The sequence below is a fragment of the Microtus pennsylvanicus genome, chromosome 18 (genome assembly GCF_037038515.1).
Source record: "Microtus pennsylvanicus isolate mMicPen1 chromosome 18, mMicPen1.hap1, whole genome shotgun sequence".
Classification (NCBI taxonomy): Eukaryota; Metazoa; Chordata; class Mammalia; order Rodentia; family Cricetidae; genus Microtus; species Microtus pennsylvanicus.
The window spans coordinates 32283392-32311188 of NC_134596.1; the positions used below are offsets into that span (position 1 = coordinate 32283392).

General features: G+C 38.0%; 1 protein-coding gene across 1 annotated transcript; it reads right to left on the bottom strand.

The window, feature by feature from the left end:
• Positions 1–4922: 4922 nt before the first annotated feature.
• LOC142837323 (vomeronasal type-2 receptor 116-like) lies at positions 4923–27614 on the bottom strand. Its single transcript, XM_075952358.1, has 7 exons — positions 27495–27614; positions 17466–17542; positions 13486–13765; positions 12315–13115; positions 11378–11605; positions 8269–8392; positions 4923–5842 (listed from the first exon to the last, which is right to left on the bottom strand). Exons 1-7 carry the CDS (start codon positions 27612–27614, stop codon positions 4923–4925), a joined length of 2550 nt encoding a protein of 849 aa, XP_075808473.1.
• Positions 27615–27797: the final 183 nt, after the last annotated feature.

The window sequence follows — 27797 nt, forward strand, 5'->3', positions numbered from 1 at the left end:
CTTTGTCGAGTCTCTAGGTTAGGAGCCTGAGGGAAGTGCAGCATGAAGAGTCAGACAGAAACCCATGTATCAATTATGCCTGCCCGTATCCAGTGTCTCTTTTATCACTGCAGTTTCTATAAAGAGTGCCTGTACTTCTCTCCGTAGTGTTTTTCAGCCCATTGTTCATCTCTGGGGAATTCTTTAGCATTCCTGGCCTGAGGCCCTGCATCTGAGTTCCTATGTTCAAGTGACAAAAAAGGCATAATAGTTTTGTTTACAAGAATTATCTTTCCCTCCATATCCCTCATGGTTCCATCTGTTTCAGAGCACATGAAGGCTCCAGATATGATTTCTCTTGGGAAAATTTGCTAAAAAGCCTTGTCCGTCAACACAATTCTCTAATTCCTATGTGAATGTTTGGATTGCATAACATATTCAAAGCAGTTTTTGACATAGAAGTGTAAGGAATAGCTATTCCTAGAGAGGTCTTATTGTAGACATACAGACAATATGAACAATAATGTTCATGGTTGGAAATAGTATTGCATATGTGTTGTCCTATGTCAATGGAGCATGCACTTATGATTCACACACACCTGAGTGCCTGCTAATGCACACAGTCACATGTGTTAGAAATTCAATCAAGATTATAAATCCAGAACCGATCAATACTACCTGAATATTAGAAACAATACTAGAAAGTTACTGCATATTAGAGTCCTAAAACAAGACTAAGACCTCAGTTCTCAATAATGTGTATTTTGTCATCAACATGGATCTTCATCTATGACATTGACTTCTTGTGGAGGCCCAAATAGGTGATGCTATTTCTATCTTGTCTGAAAGTCAGAGAGCTTGAGGTTGCTCAAAATTGTTGACAACAACAAGGGTTACACATGGTTATCAGGGGTGTGTTTACTTGGTCTTTTTGACATTAAGGTGGCCCATACAGGCAGATCCACTCCACCCTGAACAACAGTCAGGTTGTCAGTGTATATTTGTGTTCTTTCTTGTGTAATAGGAGGTTTAACCTTGGGAGTGGCTGCCTTCATGATACTTGGTCTATGGTGGCTTCACTGTCTAAACCACAGAATGTTTTTCTCATGGATTAGTTGCCTGATGGCTTAAAGTATTGAAACCAGTAACTGTTCAAGTTGTCCTTTATATCATGTTAAAGTAGTCTTTTGTCTTCTTCCCCTTGTTGCATTTGTGTACAAAACGTTACGAAAAATTAAATGCAGGTGAATTTCAGTATTTACTGGAACTCCCTCCGAATACTTTTCCATGTTTTCTGTTTTATTGTTTTTTCTTGCATTTTCATATTCTTCACTAACTCTTCTATTTCCCATGCTCCTGCCCTGGTAAATGGTATTTTTGTTGAAGCTGGTCCCTGACAATTTCTTGCATTTTAATGTTTATATTTGAAAAGAATGCTTGCTGGGGATTAATTCTATAATTTATGGATTAAATGATTGAAAATGAAAATTAAATTTCTGACCTGGAAATGCTGAAGCATTTATAGGCAGCCCATATATGGCAGTTCTGTTGAACTTGTCCATATTTGGTTTCATGGTCTAAGCTGATAAGGATGACTGCTTTCTCTCACCTCCCAATGCACCTTTATTGTTCCTTGCTCTGACTCCCCCTGACTTTGACCAACCCTATATTCTGTATACTACTGGAAAGTGGGGAATGGCTCAAGGGTTTTGGGGACAAAAGAGAGGACCACATTTGTCTTTGTTGCCAACCTTTCCAGAATCTGATATAACAATTCATGGATGGCCACCTTAATTAAGGTACTTAGTTAAGTAATTAAGGTACGTAAGCCTTAATTAAGGCTACTAGTAGTAGTGTCCTGACTGTCACAGAGGCTTCTAAGCTCTCTTTTGGTCCTGTATCTCAGCAGCTAAAGAATTTCCTCTCACAGAAGACTCTATCCCCTCTGTCTCCTTCTAACCTTGAGCTTTTTCATTTTATCTTTCTAGAAAATGCCATATGTTATTTGGTTCTATTAATATCCTTTCTAAGGCTACTACCTGCATTGATTCCTGCCCACATTCACTTGAAACTATTACTTACAGATACCTGCAACTTTGTTATCTCTCTGTCATGTCCTGACTATACTTGCTTTACAGATGGAAACTCATCACTCAGGTCCACTGTCTCCTACAAAGCAGACAATGCCATAGTCTTCTCTGGCCAGGTTGTATGATCTTCCCTTTGTCATCAGGAAATACTTCTCATACCCCTCACTAGAGCTTCACCTTAGCAGGAGACAAAAGAATGTATTTATACTTTCAACAAGCATCATGATTTGACTTTACAACAGTGAAGTTTTCTCTCCACTAGAGTACCATCAACTACCAATAGCCCTCAACTTCTAAAGCTTCTTGAAGGCTTTTATCTCCCCAAGCATGCCATAATTATTTATTGCTGTGATCACAAGAGCCCTACTAATAATATAATTCTGTAGAAGACTTTTACTGACAAGATTGCTAAATAAGAAGGCCAATATTCTTACTCTTATTTCTCCACTTTCTTCCTAGGCCCTCCAAACATAATCTCTACCTGCTTTGAGTCCCAATGAGAGGCTGTGCATACTATGGGGGCTATCATGTGTCCTCAGAGCTGTTTTCTTCTACGGACTGATACTGCCTCAATTGGACTGATTGACTCATTGAGACCCAAACCTCAAAGTCCTTCCTGATGGCTATTCACAAGTCTTTTCACATCAGAGTTGAACTACTGTCCTGATTTCTATAGCTCCACTTCTTCCATCCGACCTTTCGGCCATCCTCAAGGCTATCACCCTGAAATCTTTCACCTGTATTTAATTCTCCATACATGAGTCTTGCAACCCCACTTCTTTTACCCACACCAAATTCCTGGTAGTCGTTCATGGAAAAACTCATAGTCAGAGTTCACACACATTCCTCCTAATAACTACATGAATGTCTTATTATAGTAGATACTTTCTCAGGTACAATAAATGTTTTCTAAACAAGAGCTGAGACTGCAGATGTCTGTTCTCACCTTCCAAAGATATTTAATCTAGATTTGGACTTTATAGATTTATGCCACCAGATGAATGGCCCTGCATTAATTTTTGTAGTTACTCAGTGTCAAGAACCTTAGGGGTATGTTACATATGAATCACAGGCCTTGGGAAAGATAGAAAGGGATAATGGACCTATTAAGGGTCTTTTTACCAAACCTATCTTCTGAACTTTATCTTCTTAGACTCAACTTCTACCCCTTACCCTTGCTGACATTCGGATAACACCATGAGCCCCTGATTCCTCAGCAGTTTTGAATTAATGGGTATCAGTTTCTTTCTTCTAGAAAGTTCACCTCCTCTGGTATCTTTGCCATTCTGTGAGTTTTTATCCAAGCCACATTGTTAGGTGATTGATATATTTTGACTATTGTGCTTCAACAGTGGGTAGGCAAACATCTCGTCATCCTTACCACACCAGCATTGGCTAAACTTCAAGTAATTAAAAGCTCTATCACATCTCCAACAGGCTCCTGCCCTCTTATCTGTTAAGTACAGCTGCCAGTATGGAAACTCTGCAACTAGAATTTCCCATCTTCCAACCATTCTTGGGAATTGTCTCCATTTTCATCTTCCTACTGTGTCTCTCAGGTATCCTGACTTCCCAGACCACAGGACACTGACAAGCCTGGGAGTTCCTGATATATACCAAACAAAAGACAGATTTCTTGGTTCTGCCTTCTGTCTCACTCTGGCTACTGCTATGAGATCTCTGTAACATATGCTTCCCAAGCATTCTGTTTCTATAACTATAGAAAGGAACTATCTAGCTTTAATCTTGTGACAACTCTCTTAAGACAAAAACATTCGGACTGCACTGATGATGCCTGCCAGGCTGGGTTCCTATATTGGAACTATAAGTTCCATTGTGCTGAACCAGGATGGGGCATACAATCTCAGCAACTCTATCTTGGACCCACATTATTTCTTTTGTTTTGTAAAGTTCTGCACTAGATACAGGTCTTCCTTAGTATGCCTAGTACAGAAATACATTCACCAACAAGTCCTCCCAAAAGTGGTATTTCCAAAGAGATCACCATATCTGTAATTTTACTAATAGTTTATTCCTGTTACAAGGTTCTTTAAGGAAACCACTGACTTTCTTTAAAGGCCCAAATCATTTATATTAAAAATTTGGAAATATTTATAACCTCTTGGAAAATTATTTTGAGTATTAGATGCAATACCTATGGCACACTTCAAGTCAAACCCTTCTATTGTCCACAAAAATGTTACTGTAAGCTTTCATACTGGTTGACAGCTAGAGAGCCGTAAATGACAATGTGGTCCCAGTCTACAGTATAGTTGTTAGCCATAACCATGTTTACAAAAATGAATACAAGCTGGATGGTTGTGCCACACATCTTTAGTCCCAGAGAGGCAGGTATATCTCTGTGAGTTTAAACCTAGCCTGGTCTACAAGAGCTAGTTCCATGACAGGCTCCAAAGCTACAGAAAAACCCAGTCTTGAAAAACAAAAGCAAAACAAATATAAATAAAAAGAAGTGAATAAAAACACCCAGTTTTATAAATTAATCAGTATTATTTTGCCTCTCCTCTATCTCTAATCTAAGCTACTAGAAGATCTTCCAATTTACATCACTTAATAGACCACCTAGGTTATATGAACTTAAGAGTTCCAATACTGTCCCAACATTTTAGCAGAGAACTTAATGAGAAACACACACTCCCTCAAATATGACAATAAGATAAGGCAGGTCATAAGGTTTGGTGCACAGAACTGATGTCATGTGTTAAAATTTATTACACAGCTTATTTCTACATTTTACATGAAGAATTATCATCTGCTGGCAATATTTAAGGAATAGATATCAACTGTGTCATCTTGTGGCTGTTTCTGCAGTTTTAAATAAGCTAGATGAATTTAATGAACATATTTAGCTTTATCATTTGTGACTCTGAACTTGTGAAAAGAATTTATCTGTGGTCTTAACAAAATAATGTAGCATTTTGGAGCAAAAATGCAAAGAAATAGTCCTGCACCTGAGGCCAAGATACAGAAGACCTCCACAGCCACCAGAGCCTTGCCTTTGGTGCTGTGGTAGACAGTGAGGAAGGTGACCCAAACACTACAGAACACCAGCATGCTGAACGTCAGGAACTTTGCTTCATTGAATGTGTCCGGTAGATTCCTAGCCAGGAAAGCTACAACGAAACTCGCTAGGGCGAGAGACCCCAGGTATCCCAGGACAAAGTAGAAGAAAATTACTGATCCTTTGTTGCAAACAATAATGATGTGGCCGTGTTCCATATGCACATCAGTATTAACAAACGGAGGAGAAGTTCCTAACCAGATTCCACAGAGAATCATTTGGATCACGGTGCATATGGGGATGATGAAATTAGGTGCCCCTGATATGAGCAGTGACCTCATCCTTCTTTCTGGAGCAGTGACCTTGAATGCCAACACTACAGTAACCGTCTTTGCCAAGACAGTAGAGGTGGCCACAGTGAACACAATTGCAAATGTGGTCTGCTGCATTATACAGGTGGGTGTGTCTGGATGGCCAATGTAGAGCAAGGGACAGAGAAAGCAAAAGATGAGGGCGATGAGTAGGACATAGCTGAGAGCTCTGTTATTTGCCTTGACAATGGGCGTGTCCTGGTGCTTCAAGAAGACATACAGTACAGAAGCTGTAAGGGCTGAGAAGCACAGAGCCACGCAGGTCAGAGACATTCCCAGGGGATCTTCATAGGCCAGAAAGCTCACAACTTTTTGGAGGCAGTGAGTTTGATCTTTGTTGGCATACTGATCATGTGGACACTTCACACATTCATCCATATCTAGTAGAGGAAGGGCGTTATTATCAATTTTCATTTTTCTCTTTGAGGGACTAGTTATGCTAAACTAATGCATTGGAAAATCATAGCTCAACTATTATTACCTCATTCTGTGTAAGAAAATTTCAATGTGGTTTATCATAAGATTTAATCTGAATTTAAAATGATTATTATTATTATGAAAGGCTTAGTTCGTATTTATCTTACAGACTCAAGAGTCTTTGATATTTTTCCCAAATAATGAAGTGCTGTTATATCTATCATATTCATGTTTCTGCAACAGCATATTTTAATAAGATTAATCATGGAATCACACTGTTGCTATTAATAATTTTGTATGTTATGCAGAACAAGAACTGAGAATGAGCAGTTTCTATGCATGTTATGGTAGATCTCTGAATCTCAAGTTTGGTCCTGACCAAGGACAAGATCAATAGACATGACAAAGTGGGTGGGAGAAAGACCATCAGACAAAAGCCCTATGCAGAGAACTACAGGCAATTTAGGAATACTGAAAATGGGAGAGATTGTCTTCCACAGAGAAGAGCACACCAACAGATATTTGGATAACAAAAAGTTCAGCTGTGAAAGGAAGCAAAAAAAAAAGCACTGATAATGTCAAGCAAGGCAGAGATAGCATGAACAAGTTACCGCTCAAGTTCTCTACATGGCAAAAAAAAAATCACCTTTGGTTTATGTTTCAATATGTGAATTTTGGTAGGGCATATTATTTGCCAGTTTTGCTAATTTCTGTGAGATTCAACTGCACAATATTCCCAGCAGTGTAGACATCATGGAGAAGCATTATGCTCAAGATAATTTTCCATATCTCAAGGACATAATTTTGAGAGATAATACTGGGTAGGGGCTGAGACCTTCCTTCCAGCTGTGTCTGTGTAATTTACAGCCTAATATATTCAGTTTTCTTTCAATTACATTGAGACAGTGGACCAAACTGGAAGTGATGGTGTCTTAACATTATTGAGTCACTAAATTGATGGGTGTACATTCTCTTCCTGTTTCCATATTCTCTCTGATTGTGAAAAACAGTGTTTCCTAAACTAGTGAATAAAAGTATCAAAATACTTCAACTCTATCTATCCATTTGAAAATTATAATGTATTATAAAATATTATATTTTGAAGCCTTTAGAAATACATATAGGATCAAGGGGGAGTTTAATAGAATTTGGTTTAGCATCCATGTCTTCAATCAACACAAAATTCACTAAACTTTTATTTTAATTCAACTTCTTATATATGCTAAGGAGTCATTGGAATCAATATATATTTATTAATTTATTTTTTATGCTTTATTCTATGCAAGTGTTTTATATTCTTGAATGTTTCACTGGTTTCTGTAACCAAGTATGTTTAACATTTTGTGTAATTTAAATTATGTACTTTATCTTCACAATCCTTGTGTCCAAATCACATGAAACCATTTGCATTCTGGTATAACTCTTAAATGAATATTGTCCATGAATACCTGTTATGGTCATTTCAATAAAAAAAGTTTAATTCAGAGATCAAAATTTTGGCATCCAAACGCATGTGTGTACTAGGATATAATGAAAATGAATCTTACCAATAACTGTATTGATCTACCAGAGCCCATGATAAAATCACATGTTTCTAAAGCATGACACAACAGTACCAAGCATTCATTTCTTGTCAGAGACATTGATTAGCATTGGAAAATATGGATGCTGTGGTTGTTTGAATACAACTGGCCCCATAATCTCATAGAAAGTGGCACTTGTGAGAAGTATGGGTTTTTGGAGTAGTTGTGGACTTGTTGGTGGAGCCGTGTCACTGAGGAGTGGGCTTTGAGCTCTCCTTTGACCTAGCTCAGTGTGATACCCAACTCAATTCCTGTTACCTTCAGATCAAAATGAAGAAGTCTCAGCTTCTTGAATATTATGTCCTACCCAGCACCATGTCTGCCTGCATGCTCTCATATCCTAACATGATGATAATGAACTAAACTTCTGAACTGTAAGCCATCCCAATTATGCTTTTTCTTTTATAAGATTTTCCGTGGCTGTGGTCTTTTCACAGCGATAGAAACCCTAAGTAAGGCAGATGTATACCAACTATATCCTTAATAAAAGTGGAAAGTAGATATAATTTAATGCAATATGCTGAATTCTAAGATGAAGGTGAGATGCTATAGTAATGCTTATTACTCAAAAGACATGATTAAGGAAAAATACTTCCCTGCTTCTAGAATGATGAGAGAAAAATAAAGTTCATGAGCAGTATAGTTTAATATAGGTAGTATAGTTTTCCAAATTGAAGTGTTATTATTTCTTCTGACTTTGTAATGAGGGTTTTCTCTTCCTTATCTCTGAAGGTCTCTTTGAGAATTGTATAAGTAATGCAGAATGTAAACAATCTGTTGATTACTTTGGTAAAGTGTATTCTTACTTGTCATGTTTGAAATTTCATTTTCAGGACACGGGTTGCAATCAAAACAGCAGATAGCCCTTCCCTCTTGAGGGAATTTTCTTAGTCCTGGACGGCAAGGCATACTGCATATCGAGGGCGGAGTCTATGGTAAATCACATGCATTTTACAATTTGAGTTTAATGAATATGGGAAAAGCAGCAGTGATTGGCAGTGTGGAGTAACTGAAAAAAAAACCCTTCTACAAACATGTATACTATTATGAAACATAATTTTCATGTCTTTTCTGTGTCTCTTTTTTCCCAGAAGCAGTTCCACAGGATTCTCCTAGCGCTACACTAGAACACCTGTTGCAGCTTTACTCCCCCTTCCCACACCTGCTTTGGATCTCAGAGACCATTGCTTTCTAACCTCCACTTTCTAATTCATTCCTGTATCCCAGTCCTGAACTATACAGGTATGCCCTGCTAAAAAGATTGCATTAAGAAGTCCACCAGGGAACCCGTACACATAATAAATATTTTCACCTACATACAATATTATGTAAGTGGCTACATACAATATTAACTTAAAAATATCTCTCATGTATACAAATGTTGAGCAGAAAGTACTCAGGAACAACACTTTTCACAATATCTTCAAATAGTATAATATATCTTGAGTAAACTCTAAGCAAGCAAGGGAAATACTTCTGTGATAAAAACTTCAATCTTTGTAGAAAGCAACTGAAGACAAATTCAGAAGATGGAAAGTGCTCCCATGCTCATGGTTTGGTAAGGTTAACATAGTAAAAGTAGACATCCTACAAGAACAATCTAAATTTTCAATGCATTCCCAATTGACATTCCAACACAGTTCTTTACAAACCTTGAAAGGACAAGTCTCAAACTCACGTGAATGAATAATAACCTCAAGAGACCTAACCCAATCTTGAATTACAAAGAAGCCGAGAAAGTATCGCCATCCATGATTTCAAGTTGTGCTACAGAGTTGTAATAATTAAAACCATATGTTATTGGCATAAAAACAGAATGCTGATTGGTGTAATTTAACTGAGGATCAGACATAAGTTCAGACCCATGTTTTGATAGAGAAGCCATAAAAACACAGGAAATGACGCAAAATCTCTATGTGGTTTTTTTGGAGCCTGTCCTGGAACTATCTCTTGTAGACCAGGCTGGTCTCGAACTCACAGAGATCCGCCTGCCTCTGCCTCCCGAGTGCTGGGATTAAAGGCGTGCGCCAACACCGCCCGGCTTGAGACAAAATCTTAAACAAATGGTGTTGGTCCACCTTGATGTCTTCATGCAGGTAAATGCAAAAAGAACCATGCTTATCCCAGAACAAATTTCACGTCTAGGTGGATCAAAGACCTCAACATCAAGCCGGTACAATGTACCTGAAAGAAGAGAAAATGAGGAGCATCCTAGGATGCATTGGCAAATGAGATGACTTCTAAATAGAACACTTAAAATGCAGGATTAAGATTAACAATTAATAAATGGGACTTTTTAAACTAAAACATTTATATAAGGAAAAATACATCTTCAGTTAGACAGAAGAAAATCTATAGAATTAAAAAAGGGTTTTTTTAAATCAACTTGAGATGTGAAAGAGGACTAATATTGAAATTATAAAAGAAACTCAATCAATAAAGGAACAAAAATCCGATTTAAAATTGTGAAATAGATTTAAACAAAGAATTCTCAATACAGAATCACAAAAAGCTTTGAAACACTTAAATAAATGTTCAATATCCTTATCTATCAGGGAGAAGTCAATCAGAACTACCTTGAGATTCATCCTATACCTTTCAGATTGGTTAAGTTTAATAGCACAAGTAATATCTAATGCTGGTAAGAACGTGGAATAAGTGCAACACCCCTCCACTGCTTGTGAGAGTGCTAATTGTACATACAGTGTGGAAATAAAAATGTCAGTTTCTCAGAAAGATGAGACTAAGTCCATCTCTAGACCAAGCTAACAATTTTGGGGTATATACACAAGGACAAACCAGCCTATAAAACATTTGCCTAAAATCTGTCCTGCCAACAAATATTGTAGGGTCATAATGGCACAGAATTCATAAGAGTAGACAACCAATGTTTGGTTTGACCTTTAGCCACTCCGTGGAAAGGAATTCATACCTTGCACAGCTTGGGTAACTATGAGCCAGAGACTGGAAAGAACAGAGAACAAATACTCATTGGTCTAAAACCAAAAATCAGTAACATGATTCTTAATGATTATCTGTTATATTCCCAGATCAGTCCCTCAACCAGTCATCAGCAAAGATACTTCCTCCAACAGGAGTTTATGGCTCATGCAGAAACCACAGCCAGATATTATGTGGAGGGTCTACGTTGGAGGTCTTCCCCAGATTTCTCCCCTTTGAGTTCAATGAATCCTGTAGAAGTGGAAGTAGAAAACTTCTCACAGCCAGAGGAGATAGAGGACAACAGGAGCAGAGGCTCTGAATCGCTAAGCAAGGCACATATGAGCTCACAAGGACTGAAGCAAGAAACACAGGGTCTACCTGGGTCTGTAACAGGTGCTCTGCATATATATCAAAATATTATGTCAGAGTTTTGGTGAGATTCCTGACTGTGAGAATAGGTGGTCTCTATTCTTGTTCTAACTCATGGGACTCTTTTCTTCCTGCTGGGTTGACATAACCAACTTCAATATAACAGTTTCTCCTTGATTTTATTGTATTTAGTTTTACTGTGTTTGTTTTTTATTTCTAAGAAACCTGCTGAGAGACACAAAGGGAGTAGAACTGGAGAGGAGGAAGGAGATGGAGAAATTGTGATGAGTATTGGGAGGGCAAACTATAATCTGTATACATTGTATAAGAAAAGAATCTATCTTCAATAAAAAAATTAGAACAAAATTTTAAGACTTTGTAAAATAAATATGAAGGCTTGGTCATTTATATTTTGTCAAATAAGAAAAAAAGAGAAGAGAGAGAGAGAGAGAGAGAGAGAGAGAGAGAGAGAGAGAGGGCTTGGAAAGGAGACAGAAAATGAATAATTCACAAAATGCTTTATTCCATGAGGAAGCATGAGCAGACCATGTGATTTTAGGTATTTATGGCACACGTAAATCCTTAGAATTAGGAACAACTCACCTGTCTAAAACCTGTAGCCCATTCTATCATTTCATCCGACATATACAACTGTTGATAACTTGAAAAATGACTGGAAATCTTTCCTAATTTCATCTTAAGTCCAAAATTCGGTGGAAAATCCCTGATGTAGAAAATGTCATATTCTGTATCCAGTTTTACTTCCTGGTTCATGGTCACAAGGTCTCCAGCAGGATTTTCAAATTGTATATTCTTCAGAAGAGAGAACATCTAAAATACATTTGTCATTTTAGTTTCAACTATGCTAAAATATTAGCATAGCCAGAATATAAAATATTTTAACGACCTTAATTTTCCTTAGCCTCTCCTAAAATATAACTTTATTAAAAGTACTTAGTAATAAAAGAGAAGAAATTCCATGTACACGGAAAGATTCCCTATGGTTTAAAAATACAAATTTCTTGCTGGAATTGATGCCTATAAACATGCACATCTGAATTGTATGCCTGAAATGTAGTTGCGCATTCTCAACTTCTTTCTACTAACAGTGTTATTTAATCATGACCTAGGGAATTGAAATCCTTAGTTGGTAAAAAATGGCAAAGCCATTTTGTTTTTATATTTTCTTATTTCACTACATTGATAAGAAACTTTTTGATCACATCAAAGGGGAGTCATTTTATTATTGCCATTTAATAATTTCATGAGAAAACTTTTCTTTTCAAATGAAAAAACTGTATGGTTAAAACCTCTGAAAAAAAAATTCTTGACTAGGATTGTATAATGCTGACTTGCGTGCCAGTGTTAACTGTATGATATTTTGTGACACTAACATGATCTGCCTTATATGCAGTGCCAGGGTAAAGACACATATGAACTCAGGAAAAAGATTCCTTATTTGCATAGATTTGGACCTTGTGGTTCCTTTTAAGAACACTATCTCTGTGACATTCATGCCTTTCTGTATAAGACACATTACCTTCCAGGAGTCAAGTTCCAGCTTCTTACCAGCATTCTTTGGCCATGTGTCTACTTGCAGAAGCATCTCATGAAGTGTGTGGGCCACAGCATACACTGCATTGTATAAGTAATAAGCTGTATCACTCATGGACATTCCAAACGGTGTCCTAAATAACCATTTCAATAGGGTTCTTGTTGGACAGTTCTTCAGTTTGTTACAATTAGGCGATGGTAAAGCACATTTAAAATAAGTCCACCATAGTTTTACAAGAGAAATTTCATCACTATAGTTTAAAGGACGCACTGTCTGCAGGAATTGTTTAAAACCAGACATCTCAGAATGCTGATGAGAGAAAATGAGAATCCCATCGGGGGAGTTAAGCATGAAATCTCCTTCTATGAACATATCAAATTGTGACACACTGACCCAGATTCTCTGAATACTTAGAGGTCTCCACATCCAAAAGTTTAATGGCATATAAGTATCTCTGTCTCCATAGACAATCACTACTTTTGCTGATGATGTCATGACCTTCTTATAATTCTTCATAAACATTTTAAAGAATAACTCTTGACTTAGTGGGATAATAGCCACAAATGCTAAGCAGACATTTTTTCTTTTCATCACTCCTCTCCATTCAGAAAGAAACTGAGTTCCAAGATCTTCATCTGAAATGACCATTCCCACCCAGTTCCATCTGAAGTGAACCACTAGGGACATCATGGCCAGTACTAGAGATGTGTCCTTGGGCGATATCTGGTAGAGATGAGGAAATTGTTCATGGACACTCAGGTGAGGATGAAAATACCCATAGTAAAGCTGAAAGACATAGACCATAAGCAACAGTGTAAAGAAGAAGGACGCATAACACTCAGTCTAAGATCTATGTGTGCTAAGCAAATGCTGGGAGAGCTAGAAATTGTGAATTTTTAATTTAATTATTAAAATCATATCAATTTTTTGATGATTGTCTAAACTATTATAGATTTAGAGTTTTGAAAAATGTTTCACATTTTTTGCTTCCTCCCATGTCCATTTCTTATAAAGTTTTTCCCATAGTGTTTGAGTATTTATGCCTTATGAAGCAGAAAATGCATAAACCCAATCTCTGTCTTTCCATCACCATTTGTACCCAGAATATCAGCCTGAAGGGAAAGTATTTCATTAAAATTAATCCACCCAGGCTTACCTCTGGAGTTCTAGAAAAGTAGAGGAGGATCCCAAAAATGGCAGACGCTCTCCACCGTGGTCCTGTAAGTGTAATTAAATATCTTCTCTCTTCTGAGCAGTAGTAGTTAGGAAAGTATTCACTTCTTTTTGAAGATGAAATAGATTTTATGTGATCAACAAACACATTACATTTAATGGTAGCTAGCAGAGAAATGTTTGGTAAAATCTGAGGATTCCTATTGATTTCTTCCATGGCAAAATAAAGAGAGAAAATCAAGTTGATGTTGTCAGGTGTCAACCTGAAATCAGAGCACAGTAATCACGAGAGATTAGGTTCCACACATGATAATCTTAATTACACTCAGTGTGGGTTCAGCACTGAATAATCTTTTCTTGACCCATTGCTAGGGTGATATACACAAGTCCTTGTATTGTGGTCTATTATGATGTGAGACATGGGGAGGAATATTAAGATCCTATGTTTTCTTTTTTATTTTTGTTTCTTTGGCTTGGTGCGTTCTTTTTCTATCAATGGGATTCCGTCATTTTGAAGTTCTCTAGAGATTCATCCTTTTTTTTTTGCTGAACACCATGAGAGAGTCTCTATGCAGTCCATGGAATTGAATTAATTTCATGAATTGATGAACATTGATCAACATTGATGAATTGATCAACATTGAATCTGCTCATACATGTGTACTGTAATTTTAATACATAACATATTTGCAAAATAAATCTGTATCATCTACAATCAAGGTAGTTATACTCTTTTACACAGAGGCAGTACTGACCAATGGCATGATGTTGTTATGGGCATAGAGACCATGTGGACAAATCATTCTGTGTCAAAAGCTCTGAAGTTTCTAGCACATTAATAGGTAACGCAAAGAGCATGGTCATTATTACTCTTCCTCGGTGCTTCCACACAGTTTTCCTTTGATTCTCTATTTGAGACTTTGCAGTATTGAATGATATAAGATTGGTTATAACTACAGCTTTTTCTGAGAGGAATGAACTGTAAACTCACGTGGACCCTTAGATCGTACCGATGTATTTCATCCTAAGTTCATAGACGGTTATCAGAGACTCGTCGTTGGATTCTAGTACTTTCAGATTTGTTGTGATATGTTACAACTCTAACATATTCACTTTAGATTTTGCCTTTTATTTACATATTTAACTGGTCTAATTGCATTGATATAATTTTTGTATAGTTTGATAATCTTATTTAACAATAATGTACCATTTTAGCATTTGGTGGATTACCCTTTTTGTTTTTGCCTCATTCTTGTATTTTCTGCACTGCTTTCTGACTATAGTAAATGTTCAAATAACAAGATATCACATGTGGCTGGTACTTAATTCTGAATCATATATGCTTCCTCTACTTTTCTGTTTCTCATGCTTAAAGAACGTTTTTTGTGCTGTTTATTAATCATGTATCTTTTACTGTTTTCTGTTTTTCAGAAAGACCTGAAATTATTCCACATTTTCTAGGTCCTTACCATTCTATATTGAAGACTGATATGTGCTTTTAAAATTGAGTTCTATATTAAGCCACTATTATTACCATTCTGTTAAAGATTCATGTTTCAAATAATATAGGACATTGTTTATAAATTAGCCCTTTTACATCTTCAAAGAATTTTTAGCTTCATATGGAAACAGAAAAAAACCCAGGACAGCTTAAACAATCCTAGACATTGAAATAACTATTGGGCATACCACTATCCCTAATCTTACATTGTACTACATAGCTATTCTAAAAAAAAAACCAGCAACATATTTTCACAAATTGTTGATTCACAGAATGGAATTGAGGACCACTACAGAAGTCCATACACCTATGGACAACTACTTTTTGATCAAAAAACTAGAAATACACACTGGAAAAAATAAAAAGCATCTTCAATAAATGGTGTTGGCCAAAGGGGTAGCTGCATGGAGTAGAACACAAATATCTATAACTCTCACCCCTCACAATGCTCAACTCTAGACGGATAGAGGACCTCAGATTCAGACCAGATACACTAACTCTGATGAAATAGAAAGCAGTGAAATAGTCTTGAATTCATTTGTAAGGCAAAAGAATTTTTTTGACAGAAGACCTGCAGCCCTAAACAATAACAATAAATTAGTAGGATCTCATGAAACCTCAAAGATTTTATACGGCAAAGAAAACCGTGTTTCAGACAGAGTCGCAGGCAACAGAATAAAAAATATATTTTTTACCAAGCAAACATCCAATGGAGTATGAATATCAACTGTGAAAGTAAGTAAATAATCTTGATAAGAAACATAGAAACATAAAATATTTTAAAATATTTATTCAGCATAAAATACTGCTGAATAAACAATGTTGATTAGCCATGAAGTAAGCTCTGTTGTATAGGCAGAATATAAGAAGAAGAAAACACACTGGTTTGGAAACATTGTTTGCACTCAGAGATACTATCTCCCTCAATAATGAACATATATGTATATTAAGAAAATCAAGGAAATGGCAAGGACCACATAACAATTTTATATAACTTAGGAATGTATGCATCCATGAGTCAGTTTCTATATTAAGACATTACTTTTTATTGGTAAAAAAAACCAGGAATCTATATTGAATATATTTGCCTTACCATTTTCTTTATTACTCTTACATAAGGAAAAATTAAATTTCTTGGACTTCTGTGATCTTAAGCTATGTAAATATGTAATATAGAGCCTGCAATTTCAAGTGTCAAAGTGTCTGAATGGCTAAGTAAAGAACATTCTGGCAATGATGTGTGGCAAGGCAAATACTCTTCCATTGGTGGTTGCAGGTGAAACTTGTACAGCTACTGTGAAAATAATTATGGCAGTATTTCAGAAAGTTGGGAATCTACCTCAATACCCATTTATACAACTCATGGTTCTCCCTTGGGAACGGGATATAGGATAGTTTGACTTAAATGGGGTCAGGTTGGTGATTGGAGTGGGAAGGATAAGGTCAGGGTATAGGGATGGAAGGAGAGAGTTCAGGGATTAACAGCTGGAACTCTTTTTGGTTGCTTTGGGAAAGGTAGAGTGGAAACTTCTTTTTTTTTTTTTTTTTGGTTTTTCGAGACAGGGTTTCTCTGTGGCTTTGGAGCCTGTCCTGGAACTAGCTCTGTAGACCAGGCTGGTCTCGAACTCACAGAGATCCGCCTGCCTCTGCCTCCCGAGTGCTGGGATTAAAGGCGTGCGCCACCACCGCCCGGCTGGAAACTTCTTGATATCTTTGAGGGTTACCCTATTGTGGAATCCCTATAAGGTAGAATATGGATTGCACAAAGGCCCTGTTTGTATCCAGGAAAGGTTACCAGTTGTGGAATTGTGTTGTATTTGCGTGAAATTTTGATTGATGGGTTCCTATGGAGATCAACAAACAACCCAGGACGTTGCTAAGACAGAAGTTTGCTCTCTGAAAACAGACTGTCTCCCTATTGCCCAAAACAACAGACCCAAAGCTCATTGAACATGGAGAGCTTAACTGGGCCCTTCAATGATTCTTTTCTTCTATATTCTAGTCTCTTTGGTGAATGATGGTACCATGGCGGCTACTGCAAGATAATACCAGACCCTAACCCAATGATAAATCATTCCACATCTCATTATTCCTTCCTGGAATATGCACTCAGACAATGGCAGCACAGAATTTGTGGGAGTAGACAACCAATGTATAGTTTAAAAGGATGTCTAGGCCACGAGAGGGAGTCCATGTCCTACACTGTCTGAATTTCCAGGACTTGGCGACTGGATAACCCAGAGACTAAGGTGGAACCAAACATTACTGGAAAAGTATTTCCTCGTGATATTATGCTGTATTTATAGATGGGTGTCTTGTCCAGTAGACTTCAGAGAGGTTTCTTCAATCACCAGATAGGAGCAGGTGCATATCTCTACAACCAAATACTATGCCTCTCAGTACCCATAGAATACAACATCTCCCATACTTAACTACAATTAATGAAACAAAGATGTACTTACTTCTCGTTTAGATTCTCAGTGAAATCGTTATTCTTCACATGCCCATCCTCTGTATAAATAGAAAAGAAACAATGCTCCTCTATATCTTGCTCTTTGTTGTTTGTTTTTATTCTCATGAAGCACTTGGGGTCAGTTAAACTGCAGAAAAAGAGGGAAAGATTCAGGACCAAAAGGACAAAGATCAAAGAGAGCATCTTTGTCGAGTCTCCAGGTTAGGAGCCTGAGGGAAGTGCAGCATGAAGAGTCAGACAGAAACCCATGTATCAAGTATGCCTGCCCGTATCCAGTGTCTCTTTTATCACTGCAGTTTCTATAAAGAGTGCCTGTACTTCTCTCTGTGGTGTTTTTCAGCCCATTGTTCACCCTGGAGGATTCTTAAGTATTCTCTGTCCTGAGGCTCTGCATCTGAGTTCCTATGTTCAGGTGACAAGAAACAGGTAATTATTTTGCTTACAATTATCTTTCCCTCTGTATCCCTCATGGTTCCCTCTGTTTCAGTGAACCTGAAGGCCCCAGAGATGATTCATCTTGGGCAAATATGCTAAAAAGCCTTATTTATCAAACCAATTCTCTAATTCCCATGTGAATAGCTGACTTGGATACCATAACATATTTAAGGCAGGTTTTGTAATGGAAATGTAAGAAATAGTTATTCCTAGACAGATCTTATTACAGACATACAGGCAATATGAACAATAATGTTCATGACTGGAAATAATATTATTGCATAGGCGTTGTCCTACATCAATTGAGCATGCACTGTACCATTCACAAGAACAGAAGCTACATAGGGTTTTCTCACAATTGTGCGGTATAAACAAACTTGTTCTAACATATAGTGAAGCATTTCTTGTGGAAACTATATGAAGAAAACAGTTTTACAGACCGGGCGGCGGAACGCGGCCGGAACACCGGGCGGCGGAACGCGGCCGGAACACCGGGCGGCGGAACGCGGCCGGAACACCGGGCGGCGGAACGCGGCCGGAACACCGGGCGGCGGAACGCGGCCGGAGGACACCCAGCGCAGCCGGCGGGGACCCACTGGGACCAGAGCGGCAGCAGAGGACACAGGCTGCTGGCGGCGGGAACCGTCCCAGCAGCAGAAGCAGGCTGCAGGGACCGCGCGCAACACCAAGAACAGATCGTCCCACTACAATTAAACCAGAGAGGTAGGCCTTCGGTTGGGGAGGTCCGTGGCAAAGGAGGAGCCGGGTCCTATTCCTGAAGACCTTTCTGAGGGGTGAGAGGGATCTTGGCCCCCGGCAGGAACCAGGAAACAGAGCAAGGGCATTTTGTAAGAGGAGCCCCTGGCCAGCAGGGGAACCTGAACCAGTTTTAAAAGACCCCTTAGATAGCATCGATAGGAGGAGATGGGCAGGCGCCAAGGAAAGAATTCACCCAATAATCTGAAAAACAACATGAAAACACCAGAACCCAACGATCTTACAACAGAAGGTCTCCAACACCATAACACAGAAGAAGTGGAAAAAATTGACTTTATGAAAGCTGTAGAGTCCCTTAAACAACATGTGAAAAATGCCCTTATAGAAATGGATGAGAAGTATAACCAAAAATTTGAAGAAATGAGTAAATACGTACATAATACCCTGGGAAACCAAGAAAGAACGATCAAACAGGTAATGGAAACAGTTCAAGAATTGAAAACTGAAATGGAAGCAAGGAAGAAAACACAAACTGAGGACCAGCTGGATATGGAAAATCTTGGTCAACGAGCAGAGCCTACAGAAACAAGCATAATCAATAGAATACAAGAAATAGAAGAAAGAATCTCAGATTCTGAGGACAACATAGAGAAAATAAACGCTCTGATCAAAGAAAACTGCAAAGCCAACAAATTCTCATCACAAAACATTCAGGAAATATGGGACACAATAAAAAGACCAAATCTAAGAATAATAGGAATAGAAGAAGGAGAAGAGTCACAGCTCAAAGGCCCAGAAAATATTTTGAACAAAATTATGGAAGAAAACTTTCCCAACATAAAGAAAGATATTCCTTTGAATATTCAAGAAGCATATAGAACACCAAACAGACTGGATCAAAGGAAAACATCCCCTCGCCATATAATAATCAAAACACAAAATATACAGGTTAAAGAAAGAATACTAAGAGCTGCAAAGGAAAAAGGCCAAGTAACTTATAAAGGTAAACCGATCAGACTTACACCTGATTTCTCTATGGAAACAATGAAAGCCAGAAGGTCCTGGATAGAAGTACTGCAGAAGCTAAGAGACCATGGATGCAAGCCCAGACTACTATACCCAGCCAAGCTTTCGTTCACTATAAATGGAGAAATCAAGACATTCCAGGATAAAAACAAATTTAAACAATATGTAGCCACGAATCCAGCCCTACAGAAAGTAATAGAAGGAAAATCGCAACCCAAGGAATCCAACATTGCCAACACTGCTTACAATAACTCAGGCATCTAGCGACCCTTCACTAGCACAACTCAAAGAAGGGAGACACACAAATTCTTCTTCCAAAAACAATAAGAATGTCTGGCGTAAACAACCACTGGTCATTAATATCACTTAATATTAATGGTCTCAATTCACCTATAAAAAGGCACAGGCTAAGAGATTGGATACGAAAACAGGATCCAACATTCTGCTGTTTGCAAGAAACACATCTCAACCACAAAGACAGGCATCTACTCAGAGTAAAGGGCTGGGAAAAGATCTTTCAAGCAAATGGTCCTAAGAAAAAAGCAGGTGTGGCCATATTAATTTCTAACAAAACTGACTTCAAACTAAAATCAATCCGAAGAGATCGAGATGGACACTTTATATTCATAACAGGAACAATTGGTCAGGATGAAGTCTCAATCCTGAATATTTACGCCCCTAATATAAAAGCACCCACGTATGTAAAAGAAATATTACTAAAACTCAAGGCAGACATCAAACCACACACACTAGTAGTAGGAGACTTCAATACACCTCTCTCAGCAATGGACAGGTCAATCAGACAGAAACCTAATAGAGAAGTAAGAGAACTACTGGAGGTAATGAAGCAAATGGACTTAACAGATATCTATAGAACATTCCACCCAAATAGGAAAGAATATACCTTCTTCTCTGCAGCCCATGGAACCTTCTCGAAAATTGACCACATACTCGGAAACAAAGGAAACCTCCACAGATACAAAAAAATATCAGTGTCCACCTGTGTCTTATCAGATCACCATGGATTAAAGTTAGAATTCAACAACAATCCTACCTCCAGAAAGCCGACAAACTCATGGAAACTGAACAGTCAACTACTGAACCACACCTGGGTCAAGGAAGAAATCAAGAAAGAAATTAAAGTCTTCCTTGAATTTAATGAAAATAAAGGGACAACATACTCAAACCTATGGGACACTATGAAAGCAGTGCTAAGAGGAAAGTTCATAGCACTAAGTGCCCACTTAAAGAAAACAGAGAAAGCATACATCGGAGACTTAACAGCACACCTGAAAGCTTTAGAAAAAAAAGAAGCAGATGTGCCCAGGAGGAGTAGAAGACTGGAAATAATCAAACTGAGGGCGGAAATCAACAAAATAGAAACGCAGAAAACAGTCCAAAGAATCAATGAAACAAAAAGTTGGTTCTTGGAGAAAATCAACAAGATCGACAAACCCCTATCCAAACTAATTAAACGACAGAGAGAGAACACGCAAATAAATAAGATCAGAAATGAAAAGGGGGACATAACCACAGACACAGAGGAAATTCAAAGACTCATTAGATCTTACTACAAAAGCCTGTATGCCACAAAACTAGAAAATGCAAAAGAAATGGACATTTTTTTTAGATAAGTACCACATACCAAAGCTAAACCAAGACCAGGTGAACGATCTAAATAGACCTGTTAGTCGCGAAGAGCTAGAAACCGTTATCAAAAATCTACCTTCCAAAAAAAGCCCAGGACCAGATGGTTTCAATGCAGAATTCTACCAGAACTTCCAAGAAGAGCTAATAACTATACTCCTTAATGTATTTCACAATATAGAAACAGAAGAGTCATTGCCAAATTCCTTTTATGAAGCTACAGTTACCCTGATACCAAAACCACACAAAGACCCAACCAAGAAAGAAAATTACAGGCCGATCTCACTCATGAATATCGATGCAAAAATTCTCAATAAAATACTGGCAAACCGAATCCAAGAACACATTAGAAAAATTATCCATTATGATCAAGTAGGCTTCATCCCAGAGATGCAGGGCTGGTTCAACATACGCAAATCTATCAATGTAATCCACCATATAAATAAACTGAAAGAAAAAAACCATATGATCATTTCATTAGATGCTGAAAAAGCATTCGACAAAATTCAACACCCCTTTATGATAAAAGTCTTGGAGAGATTAGGGATACAAGGGTCATACCTAAATATAATAAAAGCTATTTACAGCAAGCCGTCAGCTAACATTAAATTAAATGGAGAAAAACTCAAAGCCATCCCACTAAAATCAGGAACACGACAAGGCTGTCCACTCTCTCCATACCTCTTCAATATAGTGCTTGAAGTTCTAGCAATAGCAATAAGACAACATAAAGGGATCAAGGGGATTCGTATCGGAAAAGAAGAAGTTAAGCTCTCGTTATTTGCAGATGATATGATAGTATACATAAGCGACCCCAAAAACTCTACCAAAGAACTCCTACAGCTGATAAACACCTTTAGTAATGTGGCAGGATACAAGATCAACTCCAAAAAATCAGTGGCCTTCCTATACACTAAGGACAAGGAAACAGAGAGGGAAATTAGAGAAGCATCACCTTTCACGATAGCCACAAATAGCATAAAATATCTTGGGGTAACTCTGACCAAGGATGTGAAAGATCTATTTGACAAGAACTTTAAGTCTTTGAAGAAAGAAATTGAAGAGGACACCAGAAAATGGAAAGATCTTCCTTGCTCCTGGATTGGGAGGATCAACATAGTAAAAATGGCAAGTCTACCAAAAGCAATCTATAGATTCAATGCAATCCCCATCAAAATCCCATCAAAATTCTTCACAGATCTGGAGAAGACAATAATCAACTTTATATGGAAAAACAAAAAACCCAGGATAGCCAAAACAATCTTATACAACAAAGGATCGTCTGGAGGCATTACCATCCCTGACTTCAAACTCTACTACAGAGCTACAGTATTGAAAACAGCTTGGTATTGGCATAAAAACAGAGAAGTCGACCAATGGAATCGAATAGAAGACCCTGACATTAACCCACAAACCTATGAACACCTGATTTTCGATAAAGGAGCTAAAAGTATACAATGGAAAAAAGAGAGCATCTTCAACAAATTGTGCTGGCAAAACTGGATGTCAACCTGTAGAAGAATGAAAATAGATCCATATCTATCACCATGCACAAAACTCAAGTCCAAATGGATTAAAGACCTCAATATCAGTTTGAACACAGTGAACCTGATAGAAGAGAAAATGGGAAGTACTCTACAACACATGGGCACAGGAGACCACTTCTTACGTATAACCCCAGCAGCACAGACATTAAGGACCTCATGGAATAAATGGGACCTCCTGAGACTGAGAAGCTTCTGTAAAGCAAAGGACACTGTCACTAAGACACAAAGGCAACCCACCAACTGGGAGAAGATCTTCACCAACCCCGCAACTGACAAAGGTCTGATCTCCAAAATATATAAAGAACTCAAGAAACTAGACCGTAAAAGGCTAATCAACCCAATTATAAAATGGGGCATTGAGCTGAACAGAGAATTCTCAACAGAAGAACTTCAAATGGCCAAAAGACACTTAAGGTCATGCTCAACTTCCTTAGCGATCAGGGAAATGCAAATCAAGACAACTTTAAGATACCATCTTACACCTGTCAGAATGGCTAAAATCAAAAATACCAATGATAGCCTTTGTTGGAGAGGTTGTGGAGAAAGGGGTACACTCATCCATTGCTGGTGGGAATGCAAACTTGTGCAACCACTTTGGAAGGCAGTATGGCGGTTTCTCAGGAAATTCGGGATCAACTTACCCTTGGACCCAGCAATACCACTCTTGGGAATATACCCAAGAGAGGCCTTATCATACAACAAAAGTATATGCTCTACAATGTTCATAGCAGCATTGTTTGTGATAGCCAGAACCTGGAAACAACCTAGATGCCCTTCAATGGAAGAATGGATGAAGAAAGTATGGAATTTATACATATTAGAGTACTACTCAGCAATAAAAAACAAGGACTTCATGAATTTTGCATACAAATGGATGGAAATAGAAAACACTATCCTGAGTGAGGTAAGCCAGACCCAAAAAGAGGAACATGGGATGTACTCACTCATATTTGGTTTCTATCCATAAACCAAGGACATTGAGCTTATAATTAGTGATCCTAGAGAAGCTAAATAAGGAGAACCCAAAGAAAAACATATAGGCATCCTCCTGAATATTAACCTTCAGCAAGCGATGAAAGGAGACAGAGACAGAGACCCAAATTGGAGCACAGGACTGAAATCTCAAGGTCCAAATCAGGAGCAGAAGGAGAGAGAGCACGAGCATGGAACTCAGGACGGCGAGGGGTGCACCCACACACTGAAACAATGGGGATGTTCTATCGGGAACTCACCAAGGCCAGCTGGCCTGGATCTGGAAAAGCCTGGGATAAAACCGGACTCTCTGAACATAGCGGACAATGAGGACTACTGAGAACTCAAGAACAATGGCAATGGGTTTCTGATCCTACTGCACGCACTGGCTTTGTGGGAGCCTAGGCAGGTTGGATGCCCAACTTACTAGACCTGGATGGAGGTGGGGGTTCCTTGGACTTCCCACAGGACAGGGAACCCTGATTGCTTTTCGGGCTGGGGGGAGACTTAATTGGGGGAGGGGGAGGGAAATGGGAGGCGGTGGCGGGGAAGAGACAGAAATCTTTAATAAATAAATAAATAAATAAAATAAATGCCAAAAAAAAAAAAGAAAACAGTTTTACATATCTAAACCATTGCAGCATGAATGTTCAGTTATCATGTACTTTGCTTTGGTCATGTGACTCAATTATACATCCTCTGGAACAAGATCATCAGGATGATATAAATATAATTGACAAAAAGACATCGAGCAAAGGAACCAGAGTGAGTGGTGTGACATGTGATACCCCCAAACGATGTTTCATCTCTTCATATTATCGCCATATCCACTGGCTCAAACTAAGAATTAAGCTTTTACGTCATTAAGCATTTGGAATGAACAAACAACAACTGAATTCTACTACACGTGTTCTGATTTAATGCGCTGACAACAATAAGCTTCATTTGCTTCGTTTTAATAATATATATGAAGATCCATTAATTTCCTTCATTACGTGTATTCTAAACAAAATCATTTTTGGTAAGCTCAGTCAACATGTGCCCAACCAATATATCCCAGTTGCAGCAAATGCATCCTATTAAGAAAAATATCTTCTTAGTAGATAGATCCTCAATAATTCCTGAACTGATGACTGGTTAATGTTAACATGAACTTAAGCATGGAAATTCTTATTTTCTTTCATAGCTTCAAGGTATAGTCTGCCTTGGTTGGGAATTTATGTGACGGGATCATGAAGCAACTAATTTAATCACATTTTTGGATAAGAAACAGACAAAGACGGATGCTTCTGTTTATTTCATGTTTTCCTTTATATTCCATCAATCCAGGGCCCCAGACATTGTAGTATTGCCACCTACGTCATTCAGCCCCATGTCACTCACAGTGTAGATAATACCGGATATACGTTCTCAGCGGGTTTTTTTATCATACTGGTTCAAAGTCCCACCAAGTCAACAATCAAGAGTAACTATAACAACCTTAGTTTTCCAGCAAAGTTTTGTGTTTAACTGATAAATGGATTCTTAAATACATTCATTACTACTGTGTTCTCTAGTCCTCAATAGATTCTAAATCTACAACAAAGCTATCAAGGGCTTGGATTCCAGAATCTACCAGTCCTTTTCTAGTTTTTTAGCTACACCTTCACCCAAAGTCCTTGATTCAACATGTTTCAAAATCTTCTGATATTCCATTTGTTAAACTAACTTTATGGGTCACAGTCTAATTTTCCCTTGAGTACTGCAACGTTTTTTAAAGATTTTGGTAATATGACACATTTTCCTTGGACCAATCACTGTCCTGCGAGTCACCTGTTCATCAGGTTTGCAAAGATAGTCTCCACTTTATAATAAGCATTTTATTGTGATATAGAGAAAACTGATTTCACCCACCAACCTATAGAAGCTTAAGTATGGCACGTGAAATGAATAACAAGATAGCACAATGCTATCATTTTAAAGACATTTAAAGACAATCCAGTGTTTTCTGAAAAGCATGGCTGTAGAAAGACAGTTAAGTTCATGTTTTGTAAAAAAGTGAGAAAATTTTGAGCATTTACAAGAAATTAGACCAAATTTAGCATGCAGTAAGTGGTTAGATTTTGGAGGCTTGTTTAAAATTTACCAAATATAGATAAATATAATTTGATAAACATACATAGTGGCTAGAGAATGGAAGGAGCTTGTTCTTTTAGGGAAACGAATAGACGTGAAAAATCAAAAAGAAGGAATCTTTATTAGTCTTGATAGCTTTAGCAATTCTCTGAATCTATTTTGAGTCACTTTACATTCTGGTTTAGGTGTTTTCTGCATGTTGGGAATTTTTATCTCAGGAGAAGTTGTTAGAGAACACTCTACCCCTTCTGCTGGCTCTTATATTATTTCTGTCACCTCCTCTACAGTAATCCCAAGCCTTGGAAGGGGTGACTATGGATGTCCAAAAATGGCTAATTAAAACAAAACTGTGTCCCATATCAGAAACTTTTTCTCATGAGCTTTACCAGTGGCTGAGTTGAGCCTGCCAAGAACAGTGATCTATGGGTATAAACACACATGTTTAGAATGTTGTTTGACAACCACATCATGTTCCTCAAGAAAAAATATAGAAGTTGCATCTTCAGCCACAGATTTTGGTTCTCACTTACATTATCAGACTTGAACTCCCTCTTATATATTAACCATTAAATTCAATTGGAAGACTGTATTAACCCATGATAAACAAACCACTATTGTATAAGAAGTTGCCCCTTGCCTAGAACGTTGGTGGTTTAGAAGACATAGCCCATATACCTGCAGGTATGTTGATGGCAGTTCTGCACTGTAAGACTGCACATCCCCTCTCAGAGACTCCATAAGGCAGATCGAATTATTAAATTAACTATTTAGGCCTAGTGCCTGAGGCCCACAAGTCATAAAAGCTATTGCTTATGCTCTTGATTGTATGTCAAAACTAGATGCTACGTCCCCATGGATAAAGACACTGGATATACATACTTTCATAGTAGGACACAAAGAAATTAAGCTGGAGCTAATCTGAAACTTCATAAGAAAAAGCTTCATATTGTGACATATATTCAGTCAGTAGAAAGGAGCCTTGTGATCTTGTAGGCATATGTCCTATAGGAATTAAATTAGTTAAATTTAATGGATATTTTCTGTAGGAATAATTAAGAAGTCCATGAGAGCCCAGAATAAAGATAACATGTTAATTTGGGAAACACTCAAAATAAGAAAGATCAACTAATCTACCTATTATTCCATCCCAATCATTCCCCCTTTTACTTTTTTTCCCAAATGAGATTCCAGAGCCTTCAAAAATTTCCAGCTTTAGAATGTGTGTTCCTGAACTTATGAAAAGAATTTATCTGTGGTTTGAACAAAATAACGTAGCACTTTGGGGCAAAGATGCAAAGAAGCAGCCCTGCACTCAAGGCCAAGATACAGAAGACCTCCCCAGCCACCATAGCCTTGCCCTTGGTGCTTTGGTAGACAGGGAGGAAGGTGACCCAGACACTACAGAACAAGCATACTGAATGTCAGGTACTTGGCTTCATTGAATTTGTCAGGCAGATTTCTGGCCAAGAAAGCTACAATAAAACTTGCCAGGGCAAGAGAGCCCAAATATCCCAGAACACATACCTATGCTATGTATAAATCGAAAATAAACAATCAACCTCTTTATCTCCTTCCAGGTTTTTCTTGTCTTTTAGTCTCCAAAAGCACACGGGGTCAATCAGCCTACAGATAAGCAAGGAAAGGTTCAGGACCAAGAAGACAAAGATCAAAGACAACATCTTTGTCGGGAAACTAGGACGAGAGCCTGAGCAAAGTGAGCATGAAGATTCAGAGAGAAAGTCATGTATGAATTATGGGAATACAACCACGACTCTCTCTTTATTATTGTAGGTACTGCTAAGGGATGTATGTACTTCTCGGAATACTTTTCTTTCCGTCTGCTGGTTACCCCCAGAGGATTC

Bases quoted from the DNA above. Each gene is read 5' to 3' on its own strand.
- LOC142837323 (XM_075952358.1), bottom strand. From the start codon at position 27,614: ATGTTGTCTTTGATCTTTGTCTTCTTGGTCCTGAACCTTTCCTTGCTT. The intron at 17,543-27,494 runs GTTGATTGTTTA...CAAGATATAGAG, and splicing joins ACCTGGAAGGAGATAAAGAG to GAGCATTGTTTCTTTTCTAT. The intron at 11,606-12,314 runs GTAATGTGTCTT...AATGTATTTTAG, and splicing joins TGGAACTTGACTCCTGGAAG to ATGTTCTCTCTTCTGAAGAA.